The sequence below is a fragment of the Aythya marila genome, assembly GCF_965140915.1.
Source record: "Aythya marila genome assembly, chromosome: 17".
NCBI classification, from domain to species: domain Eukaryota; kingdom Metazoa; phylum Chordata; class Aves; order Anseriformes; family Anatidae; genus Aythya; species Aythya marila.
Genome location: NC_139058.1, coordinates 7,690,576 through 7,702,619, shown reverse-complemented (window position 1 = coordinate 7,702,619; position 12,044 = coordinate 7,690,576). Strand labels below are relative to the sequence as shown.

The 12,044-nt window shown below is 48.1% G+C and overlaps 1 protein-coding gene across 1 annotated transcript in view; it reads right to left on the bottom strand.

The window, feature by feature from the left end:
* Nucleotides 1-10,751, bottom strand: part of BICDL1 (BICD family like cargo adaptor 1) — a gene marked incomplete at its 5' end in the record, with an annotated part of 47,590 nt that extends 36,839 nt beyond the window's left edge. Inside the window, 2 exons of the mRNA XM_082773721.1 lie at nt 5,591-5,806; nt 10,377-10,751. Coding sequence (XP_082629847.1) covers nt 5,591-5,806; nt 10,377-10,751 — 591 coding nt within the window. The remainder of the gene's footprint in view (nt 1-5,590; nt 5,807-10,376) is intronic.
* Nucleotides 10,752-12,044: the final 1,293 nt, after the last annotated feature.

Genomic DNA, 12,044 nt, shown 5'->3' with positions numbered 1-12,044 from the left:
GAGAAGTAGCTGGAATGAGGAAGCCTTTCCTGCCTGCGCAGGAATCAGTATTCAGTAGGAGACTGGGGATCTGGTTACGTAGTGCTGGGATCTGCTGGTGCTTCAAAGGGGCAGGGAGCTGGAGGGTGCCTGGTGTGGATAACAGGAGGTTTGATGTGCTGGAATCTGCTTCCCACTCAGCCCACCACATGTAGGGTAACTGCACCTTGTGCCAGGCACAGAGCTGTGCTGGAAGGGCTGTCTGCCTGCCCTGGGGCACAGGTAGCCCTGCCTAGGCTGCTGCAAGGTTGCTTCAGCCCCTTCAACAGAAAGGGATGCTGGCTTCTCTTGTGCAATTTCCCTGCCCTATTGAATTTACATGGCTCAGAGGTGATGCCAACCAAGGTTTGCTCTGCAGGACTCTACAAAATCCCTCTGAGTAACTCCAGTGAATGCGTTCAGGTGAAAAAAACAACAAAATTCAGTGGAATGACTGCACCTTGAAGTGTGGGGCTAGTCAAAGCAACTCTTCTTGAGCTTTGGTCAGCTCAGGATGCTTTTCTGTTTAAAAAAATAAAGCCCCAGAGCAGTACTTAAGTTGAGCCTGACTTACTCGCCTCTGCGCTAAGCATGGACTTTCTCAATACACCCTGCTGGGCTACTCCAGACAACTCAATAAACAAACATAAGGAAGCTTGTATTAAGCACCTGTACAGATGAAATAAGGAATTAAAGGCAAGCTAACTCATAGCGTAATGGCTACATATCTCTGGCATGGAAAAAGCAGTGAATCTTGCCCAGCACACTTGTTCTAGTAACTTCTTTTTCAGTGATTAGTCTGGATTTCTTAAATTCAGCATTGTTCCTATGCTGATAGACCCAATAAACAATATTCAGAAAAAGCTCTTCAAATCAATAACTGACAAAAGAGCCATTTTTTTTTTTTCTAGGCATGTTGTTGACCACCAAAGGACGTATTTAAAACACAATTGATTTGGAAAGGAGAATATAATAGCTGTTTCATTCTTGAATTAAAATGTTTCTTTCAAATCAAAGTCTGCCTGTGCTGTGAAGCTGTGCTGCACATTACAGCACCGAGCTGGAAACAGATCTCCTTCACTTGCAGTATTACTGAAAGGAAGGTTTGGGGCTAGCAAATCCAGCCTCCTTTGGAGACGTGTGGGTTGGCCGATCATCATCTTGCTGTACCAGAGGTATTGACTGAAACACCTCATTCTTTGTAGCAGCGTGCTGGCACTAGATGCTGAGCGAATATACGAACTTGGTGATTGAGGGTCCCTCGGAGGGACGCTGTGGTGGCTGAGTGCTCCTCTCTAAACACAAAGAGCTATTTCAGCAGTGCAAGATGACACGCTTCTTCCTGCCGCTGCAAAAGAGGTTTTCATTGCAAAAAAAAAAAAAAAAAAAAAAAAAAAAAAAAAAACCAAAAAACACCTACCTGAGCCTGACATTGTGAAATTACTTCCTTATGCATTGTGCACCATAGCAGAAACCCAACCGAACTGGAAGGATACATCCTCGCCCAAGCTCCATGCAGCAAACAGCTATGGGAGCCCAGGGCTGGTAGCAGGAAGTGTGTGGGAAAGCCATCTGGTGAAGTCACTTAGAAACAGTGTGAAAGTCTTTTTTCATTCACTTCCTGACAAAGTAGTAATATGTTGCCTTATTATAGGCAAAGGGCTGCTTGTTATTGTTGTATTCCTAGCTCCTAGAAGCCCAAAGGTGGGGACAGGGCTTACTGTGTTAGAGCTGCTGGGAGCACACACAAGAGGAGATCTTTGCCTATGTGGCTCCACCCCCATAATTTTTGAGCTTATAAGGATAGAAAGTGTATGAAATTCTTTTTTCAAACGAGGAACTGAAACAGATGGGAGAGACTGAAGGAGCTGGAAACAAAACACATAATTCCAAGCCACGACTTTCTCAGCAGAACTGCGCTTTGCCTCCTGTACTTGGAGTGTTTATGGTGAGCAGTGTGTACCTTAGTGTATGTGCTCTGCAGCTTTCCTCTGTAAAATCAGTGTTTGGCTCCATATGGATGCGCTACTGAGAATTCCTACATGCTTTGCTGTGCTGAGGCAGGGGGAGGGGAATCAAATGAACATGCAGAACGGGGCTTTAATCATCACTTACAAAATTAAAAAAAAAAAAAAAAGGTTACTGTGGAGATCTTAAACTCAATCTTCCGCATCTGAGTCATGTCTTTCACTGAGCTCCCAGTCGATCCCACCTCACTTTCATACAGTTTAATGCTGCTGTAACTGGGCAGTGTCTCTGCTCTGCTAGAAGCAGAGAACCACACTGAAGGCCGTATTTCAAGAGGAGGCAAAGTTCCTTATAGCCTACTTACTATTATTAGATATGTAAAGTTCTCCTATATGATCATCTCATCAGAAGACCTCAAGTCATTTTATAGCCCTTATTTTAGCCTCGTGGCAACTCTAAGTCAAGACAGTTACCGCCATTTTTAGGGATTGGAACAGACTTAAAATCCCTATCCTTGAGTTTTCCTTACCAGTTAGTGCCAGAATCAGGGATGGAATTTTCAGTCCCACAACTGAATTGCAAGGCAGAGCTTTCTGGGTGCCTTTGCTACCCTTGTGTGGGTGTGTGGGAGCGTGTGCTTGACTGGTTAGTATTTGTGCCAGGCTCAGACTGGGGAAAAAAGTGTGGGGTTGGCCCTTTTCTGGGGAAGGTAAGTTTTTATTTTTATTAAAAAAAAAAATAAAATAAAAATCACAGGACTAATTAGATAGTAAAAGAGTATTGAAGCAGGAAGGAGGATGAAGGAGATGGTGGATGCTGCCCTGCTTTGAGGTAAAAGGGGCTGAAGCTTGGGAACTCCCAAAGAAGCAAGCAAGACCATGTGGGCTAGTAGGTCGTGAGGCTGAGCCCATCGTTCGACACGTAGATTCTCGTGCCAAGGGAATGCCTTCCCCTGGAGAGATGCTCACGTCTTGTGAAACTGGGCCATGAGCTGTTAATTGCTAAACCACAGAAATTCAATTTTAAAGAGGTAGTATCTATCTTGTAGAATGTCTCATACCAGAGTAACATTTCTTTGTCCTCCTGTGAGTGAAGCCTCTAGTAGGGTGTTCAGTGGTAAATAAGGGTAGAGTTGAAGTTTTTGTTGCCTTATCACAGGCTTCTCTTAACCCTTTCCTCCCAAACAACGCACTGAGATGCAAAATTCAGAACCAGGAATGCAGAGGGGATAACAGCAACACCTCTGAGTTCACAGAAACCAAAATAGTGCTCCTTTGCAGGGTTTGTCTTCTGCCAGTGCTCAGCTCATGATCCTGAGCAAGACTCCAGGCTATGGGGACATGGCTGTAGGCAAGCATGTCCACACAGCTCTATGTCCTTTTATTTATTGAAAGTCTAAGTAGTAGTAGGAGCCAGAGCTATGTGGATGGCCAGGGTCTAAGCACTACTGCTGCTTCAAGCATTATATATGTAACATCTTCAGAACAAGAGACTAGACAAGCATGATGGAATTGCACCATGGAGCAGCAAATGTGGATAACAAGCACCCAGTAATCAAGTGCTAATGTAATGCTGAGATTTTTAACAGCTTGAACCAAAGCCCTGGCTGAACAACAGACCATTCCCAACTTGGCTTCATTTTGCCCAGATTTTTATGGCTCTAGGAAAGCTTTTTATGCTCCAGCTATATCCACTGCAGTGCCTGAGTTACTGGCGATTCTTAGCCAGGTGACAGACTCAGTGAGCACTGATCTTGGCTGGGGAGCCTCAGCAAGTGTAAGCTGCTACCTTACCTTCCCTACCCTGCCTTAGCTGTGCTTTGTGGAACAACTGTCCCCTACTCAATGCTGGGAGCTGGGTGGGACTGGAGCAGTGAGGGCAGCACCTGGAAGCAACTTCGGGATGCAGTAATTCTGAAGAGAGTGGATTAAGATTATTTCTGGCAGCAATGGAGATCTAAGGGAACAAAAGCTGTGCTTTGCCACTGCATGCTAGAAGACCTAACTTGGTGGCTGCTTTGTCACAAGGCTTTGCAGAGAGGTTGTCTGAGCAGCTGGGCTGTGAGAGGTTCCTGCAGCAGGAGTGTCATATGAGGATAATCCCATGCTGTTTAAAGCCCAAAGCAAGCTGTCTGGTTTTCCTCTTCTACCTTCTAGGCTGGTCTCTAGTTTATGCTTCCACTGGGACCATAAAATCTTACATTTCCTAACCAATGATGGAAATCGTGCACACACAGAAAATCCCTGCGGGCCACCAAATCTGATGAGAGCCAAGTCCTGAGCACCAGATAAAAAATGTAACATATCACAAGGGCTTGGCTTGAACCTCTTACCCATGTTGTACATGAGAGGTTCTGTCCGGGGAAGAGGTGAAAGATCCTCTTTAGCTATGCTTGGGAGACAGTGCTTTAAAAGCCCTCATAAACTTAGCAGCTCTCCTGAGCTGAGGAAATATTTTTGTAAAAATCAAATCCCCAGACAAAGTGACTGTTTTTCAGTGCTTGACAAGAAAACCACAGCAGACTGAGGGATGATTTCCTCAAGTGCCAGTACAGAGCATTATTCTGAAGACCTCTTACCTCCAGAGGCAGAGGAAAACTGCACTCAGGTTAAGTAACAGCAAGTGAACAGACCTGTGTGCTTGGCCCGTTTCAGTCTTCTGGTCCTGGAATTGTAACTGAGCTCTTGACCCTCCCTTAAGAAACATCTGTGTCAGCCCCCGAGTCTCACCCCTGACCAAATCCGGTCTGAAATATGCTCTCCTACCATTACGCAGGCCTCTTCAGCATGAGTCTGTGGTGTGTGTCTTTGTTCTATGCAATTTGGGGAATATACAACTGGTGAGAAAATGCTTTCATCTGCCACAGTAACTGTGTTCTCAAGCAGTAAAATTATGGTTTGTACCAACTGTCCAGTAGGGAGAAAAAAAACAAGATTCTTAATTCTAGAAGACAGGTCAGCTTCTGGGGGAGGAGGCAGCAACTGTTAAGTCTTTTGCTCTCAGGAAGAAAACCCATGCTGGAAGCAGCCAGTCAATTAGGCTGATTTGTAGCAGCCTTACTATAAATCCTCTTTCATTCAGAGGCTAAGCTCTTTGCTGAAACATGCCATTCCAAGGAATTTCAGGAGGTTCTCACACATCTAAACATGGCAAAATTATTTGCAGTGACACACCATCTTGGAACAACACAGTATGTTCAATTTAAGAACTTCATAGACAATGGATATTAAAAAGGGAGGCTAGCAATGAGCCTCTCACCCTGTCACAAATAAGTCTTTTTCTCATTTTACATTTTTTTAGCCTGTTCATAAACTTAGACTTGCTAAAGCAGATTTAGATGCAACCAGCTGAGACAGGTATCTATGAGTTAAATGACCACTCAAACCCCCAAAACATGAAATGCAATGCTCCTTAAAGGTGTAAAATTCAGATTAAAGGCAGTGTGTTTTATAGATGCACTGGTGTAATCTGTGTGGATGCAGAACCATTTCTTCTCCCTAAGCAATTTTTCCCACTCACTTGTCAGAAAGGCTGCTCAGAGCCAAGCCATGAGCCCTTCCCAGGGCGGCTGGGTGCCTGCCCTTGCTGTGCCGCGGCGACTCACCCTGCTGAGCTGGTCCAGGAGTCTTTGGTTCTGTTCGGAGAGTTCCTGGACAGCCCGTGTCTTCTCGCGGTCAGCTTCGCGCAGGTGAACCTGCTGCCTCTCTAGCTCGTCCTGCAGCTGCTTCACGTCGCTTTCCAGTTCAGACACCCTTCCTTCCCATTCTCCTTCCTTGTTCTCAAATCGCCTCCGCAGTTCATGCTTCTCTTGTTCTAGGTGCTAGATAACAGGGGAGAGGGAACAAGAGGTTAAGAAGGGAGGAAAGAAGTGAATGCTCCCTCCCTCCCCTCTGTTGCGCTTAGTACTGCCTCCTTTCATGCAGGAAGGAGAATGGCACGGTCACGCTCTAGTACTATGGAGGTGGCAATCCCATCCCATGTCAAGACAGGTCGCAGGCACTAAACTTGCTTCCAATTTCCAGCACGTGGCCTGTCCTTGGCCTCTGTAGATCAGCGCATTGAATTTTTACTGAAACAACTGCCAAAAGGGTAAAGCAGGCTGCATGTCAATAAGTGGAAAATATAGGTCAGGCAGGCCAATTGATTTAGCGGAGCCTATGTTAACTCCAACACAGTATTTCAGTGGGCAGTAGCATAATTCTTCAAAAAATTGCCTTTATAGTCAAAATTACACAAACTATCCTTCCTGCTGATGAGGAATCTAGATGAGGCATCTTTCTTGTCACTGGGGTCTTACAAACAAAACTTGAGTCATCTATCCGCTTGTTCCTTCTATTCCTGACCTAATTAGTTGCCTGGTGGTTTGATAGTCCACAGTAATTCTGTTGTTTGATGCAGTCCCCTCTGGGGTGGTGGTGGATATAATGAAGTAGTTGCATTGCATGTGCTCATTCTGGGGTGCAGGTTTTTCAGGAACAACTCTCAGGTCTGGTGACTTTAGGACTGGTTGCAATACAAGGGACAGCACGAAGCTGGTGGAACTTCTGGTTGTTTTACAGGCTCAGTAAAATGAGGACTTGACTGTTACAGAGCTGCAAATCAGGTCAAAACAGATTTGTTGTGCCCATTTGAAGGAATCTCTGCTCTGAAATTCTGAGCTTGGATTTCCCCTGGTGACTGAAGCCATGTGCATACTTGTTGAATGGTCACAGACTGGGACATGGCTGTGTCCTAAGATCAGTGAGGAAACTAGAAGATCAGGAGCCCTCTCCTTATCATTTGTTTTCTGTTCCCCAGAACAACCTGCGGTTACTCTCTACCAGATTCACGAGCCTTTTAGGAATGTGCCTCAGCAAACAGAAACCCAGTGGGCCCACCGCTGGCAGCACTCTCCCATTTTTCTGAGGTTATCATCCTCCAGTGAGCAATCCCCATGATGCTTATGTTAGGAGGGGAAAATAAAGCTTCTAGGAGGGAAGGAAAATTGCACTGCATTTATGTGAAGTGGCTTTTTATTGCTTGTTAGGCTGTGAGGTGGCTGTTTCCCCTGGGTGCCTACTGCTGATGACACACAGCCTCCCTGGCAGGGTCTCTGTCACCTTCCTGAGCAGGTCTGAATGTCAACGCTCTGCACTTCTCCAGCAGCCTCTGGCCTGTGCTATCACTGATCGTCCACCTCTTTTGCCCTGCAGCAGATGCCATGTTCCTTGATCTTATCCCCAAAGCTTCTAGATCCCTTCCAGAACAGCAACGCCCTGCTTGTGCCCTTCCAAATTATTCTACAAAATACAGGACTTTCTGGAAAACCCTCAAATATGAGGGAAGGCTGATTTAAAACAAACAAACAAAAAAAAAAACTGGCCCTAAGCAAAAATACTTCCCTGTGTTACCAGATGCTAAAGGAAAGAGTACTCCTTGCAAACACTCAGCAGTATTATAATTATTTTTAATGCAATAGGTAGGCAGGAGATCCTAGCACCAGGCCTATGACAACTAAGCGTGGCTGGAGCAGCCACAATTTCGCTTTCAGCAGCACACAGAAATGCTGGGTTTTACAGCTCTGTCTCTTTCACTGCTAGGCAACGTTCAGAAAGATCCAGGGCCTTCTCTAAATGGAAGATGAAACTTCAGCCTGCTGAGGAGCAGCAGCGCAGCTGAAGTTCCCTGGTGCACGCAGACATACTCAAATGTGATTTAGAAGCCATCGGTAAGCCTTGCCAATCATTTAAAAACCACTTTAGTGCCTTACTGCAAGGGAAAATCCATGCTACATATGGCTCCAATAAGCAGCCATCATACAGGCAGGAGCTGGAGGGAGGAGAGGAACAGCAAGTTTATTCTCTCACGATGGAGAGACTGGAAGGGTGCAGTGGGGCATGGAGAGGCTGTTGTGAAGAGGGAGGACAAGCCAGTCCTCACCTGCTGACCAATCCCCCCTGCCTCCTCTCTCTGCAGCCATCTCCCCTTGCCTGCCCTCACCCCAGCACCTGCACAGCTGCAGATCTGTATAGTTGTTTTTTTTTTTTTTTTTGGCATGTAGTGATGACAGGGCAAACTGCTGTCCTCAGTAGGAGGGTTTCATGTTTTACAAGTGTCTCTCTGTCCACCAGCTGCTCGCTGATTTCTGTGTGGAACTGTTTTCTAGAAGGTATTTAATTCCAAAAGAAGGTTTTCTTTGACTTGACTGAGCTGGGCTGGTCCTTGTTTAATGAGCTGGGAGCAAGGAGGAGTTTCCAGCTGACAAAGAGGGTCTGCACTGAAAAACGCTTAGGTGGGGCAAGCTTCTCGGTATCAATGGAACAAGAAATTAACTGTTTTAGTCACTTGTGGAGGGTAAAACTGAGATTACATATCAGAATTTATTACAGGACTTCAAGTTTGTTTAGAAATGAATTTGAATTCAGGGTCTGAAGTGAAAGCTGCCAGAGTAGGTCTATGGTAGGAGTGCTGCACTTCAGTAACACCTGCAGAACTAGAACCGATTTGGCCATGGGCTGCTACCTGTGTCCCATGTGCACACTGCCCCAGGGAACAAATCTAAGCACAGAGTGAAAGAGACATTTCTCACCGACAATGTAGTGACAACACTGCAAAGGCAGAGTCTTGAGGCAAAGTACCAGAAGCACAGGCCAGCACATTGGCTGGTAGGAACTGGAAAGGCTTCACTGAGTTCTTGTAACCAACTCTGAGCTGCTGCCTGGGAGGAAATCTCTCTTAAGTGGTACTCCTACACCCCTACACTAGGAGCAATTGTCACTAAGGATCTCATCTGAGTTTTGCTTCTGGTCATCATCAGAAAGCTGTCAGTGTAGGGGTAGAAGTAACATGTGGGGCCTTCCTCCAAAATTGAAAAGCTTATTGTGAAATTTTGTTTACTTCAGTGGCAACAGGAGGAGGCCAACGTTTAATCAGCAGAGGTGAGTCTTACAAGGCTTGTGTTACAGAATATTAACGTTTGAGGTTGGGTTTTGTGTGTGTGTGAAGTAGCACAGTTTTGGATCTGCCAAACCCAGCAGAAAAAACCTGACCTGTAAGCAGATAGCTCCTATCAGATGCATAGCCTGAAAAACAGGAATCTGCTATTCAACTGGAAAGTTAGAGCTACAGTAGTAGGATGAAAAATGTAAACAACTGGCTGCAGTTATCACCCCTTCATTCGCCTTCCAAATGGGCCCAGAAGAGTGGAGGGAACCATTTGGGGAATGTTAGTTAAAGTACTCTAAAGCCATAGTTCTTAGTTTTCCCCTCTCCTTTTCACTTTTACATTTTGCGAGCAGTGAGTGGTGTTTGAGTCTCCAGAATTGACTCCCAGCAGCCCAGGAAGCGCCTCAAGTTGTGCATTTTTCTTTAACGATAGGAAAGGTTTTACTCCAACTCGTCAGGGGAACCACGTCAGCACAATGCCACATACGTCTGTTCTTGCTTAAAGATCAACCTGAAAACATTCACTCCAGCACATTTTAATACTGTGGGAAATTCTAATCTGATAAATAGTGCTGCTAAATAACAATTTGAGCAAATGTCACCTTCGCTATTGTTTCTACCAGAATAATAAATGCAGAGAGATTTCCCTGCAAGGAGGAAGGGACCAGCCAGCGTGAAGTGCCAAATTCAGTAATAGAGAGAAATTTCCCCTTTTGGGAAGAAGACAGTCTGAGAACAAAGGCCATACATTAATTTCACGAATCCTCTTGAACTTGAGAGATGAAAGTCTGTGAGGGATGAACACAGAAATATGCAGGGCTGTGCAGAAAGATTGGGTCTGGGGCTGTGACTTGAAATCTAAATGCTAACCCAGTATTGTTCAAACTCTCCAGGAAGGTGAGTGAGGCTTTTTCTTGTACCCTGTGTTACTTGCTAGGGGATTAAAATTTCAAGAGTATCTCTGAGAAAGGAGCAGGGTGATAGTTGTGCATAGTCGTGCAGGAGAGTTGTTCCAAAAGCAGCTGCCAGCACCAGTCCTTTTCTTTGTAACAGTTCCATATCAACCTTAAAAAAAAAATCAATAAATGGCAGGAGCCCGGGGGTTGAGCTAAACATCTCCATACCTGTAGGTATTTTTCAGAGCAACCGGCAAGCAGAGCCGTATCACCAGGGCTTATCTCCTGCCCTGCCTAATGCCTCAGCTCCAGCAGGAGGCTGACACATGCCCAGCACCTCGCTGCTGCTGCACAGCCCCAACTTCGAGGCGGCTCCGGGCCGTGCCCTCGCCCGGGGGCTGGGGCAAAGCAGCCGGGGGCCGGGGCGCTGCAGGCCGGCCCGGCCGTGCCGTGCCTCCCCCAGGCCTCGGGGCTTTCGGGGGGTTATTTTTAATTCGTTCCCTTGCTTTTAGACCCCGTCACGACCAGAGGGAGCTCGGGCGGGGAAAGGACCGCGGCGCGGGGCCTCACCTCCAGCTTATCGGTCAGCTCCTTGTGCATCCTCTCGTACTGCCGGCTCATGTCCTGGTTGCGCTCCAGCAGCGCCTTGCCCAGCCGCGCCGCCAGCACCAGGTCCTTCTCCTTCTGCCGGATCAACGACAGCAGCTCGGGGTCCCGGGCGGCGGCGGCGGCGACAGCGACAGCAGCAGCGACGGGCGGCGGCTCCGGCGGTTCCCCGGCGGCGGCCAGCAGCGCCAGCTCCTCCTCCAGGGCCAGCTCCAAGCCGGCGGCCCCGGTCCTGCTCCCGGTCCCGGTGGTGCCGGCGGGCGGCTCCATGCCTCCGGCGCTGTCCGCCTCCGCCGGTGCTGAGCCGGCGGCGGGCAGGGGCAGGCACGGCGCCGACATGGCCCTGCGAGGCTCCCCCGCCGCCGCCGCCGCCACCGCTCCGCTGCGCCCCCCGCGCCCGGCCCGCGGCTGCCGCTGCTGGGCGGGGAGCGCCGCCGCCGGCCCCCGCCTTCCCGGCTCCCCCCCCCAGCCCCCCAGCTCATCGGCCTTTTGGGGTGCCCTTGGGGGGTTGGGGAGGGAGCGGAGCTTCTGCACCGTGCCCAGCTGGCTGCTTCTGGTGAGGGCACAGGGAGGAAAAGCCCCCGCGGGTAGGTACTGGGAAGGTCGAGGAGGGGCACAGCGCTCCCTGCCTGCTGCCAGCCGGGCTCTTTTGGTTCAGGGAGCAGCTCTCCAAGCCTTTCTACTCGGTAGTTCGCCCCTGGAGAGCTGACTACAGCTTCCAACAGCCACTGGGGCTTGCTTTCAATTTCAGATTGGTTTGGATGTTCCCCGAGAACATTTACCTTCAGAGCGACCTCGGGGAATGTTGGGAGTCGTAGTCAGTTGTGCTCAGTGCACTTGTGGCTCCGGGGAGAGGCAGGATTGCCAGGTAACTGAGCTCCATGGAGTTGATCCTTCAGTTCTGTTTTTGTTGACTTCATTTCTCCCCTCTGATCCAGGCACTACTTCTTGCCACAGGAGGGGAGGCTGAGGCAGAGCAAGGCAGGGTAGAAGTGTGAGTTGTTACGTCTGCTTGGACTGTTTCCTCAGTTTCTCTTGGTGGTTTAATTTCAGGAGATGCTCTAATTGATAGTGATTGAACAGATTCATTTGAAAGGAAAGCTGTAGTTTTGACTTCTGGAAGTTTGTCAAAAGAAACAATTTTTTAACTTTTACTTCTAGCCCCGACTTCCATGAAGCTTGTTTTCCCTCCACAAAGGATTCACTTAAACCATGTGCATCTTCATGCAGCTGCCTAACGCATCAGTCCTAAGGCTGTGTTTGGCTGGGATGGTTGAGAACTGGTGCAGTTTTCTAGCATGGCTGGCTCCTGCCTCACGTCAGACCCAGGTCCCTGGAGAGCTGCAGATTATTCCTAACGGTTAGAGCAAGAATTGGGGGAATGCAAACTTCCCTCTGGCCATCTGCCACCGGGATGTAGCCCTCTGTGGGGGATGCACCCTGATAGCCCAGCTAGCAGGACTCGTCCATTGTTGGCTCTTGTCCTGTTGGTGGCGGTTAATGCCAGTGGTGCTTTTTGTCATGCAAACACCTGCTGTCCAAAACCCAGGTGGAGACCTGCTACCTCATGCCATGCTCATCCTGCCAGCCCCCATCTTGTAATGGTGACCGTTGGCTATTATGGACCCTGTT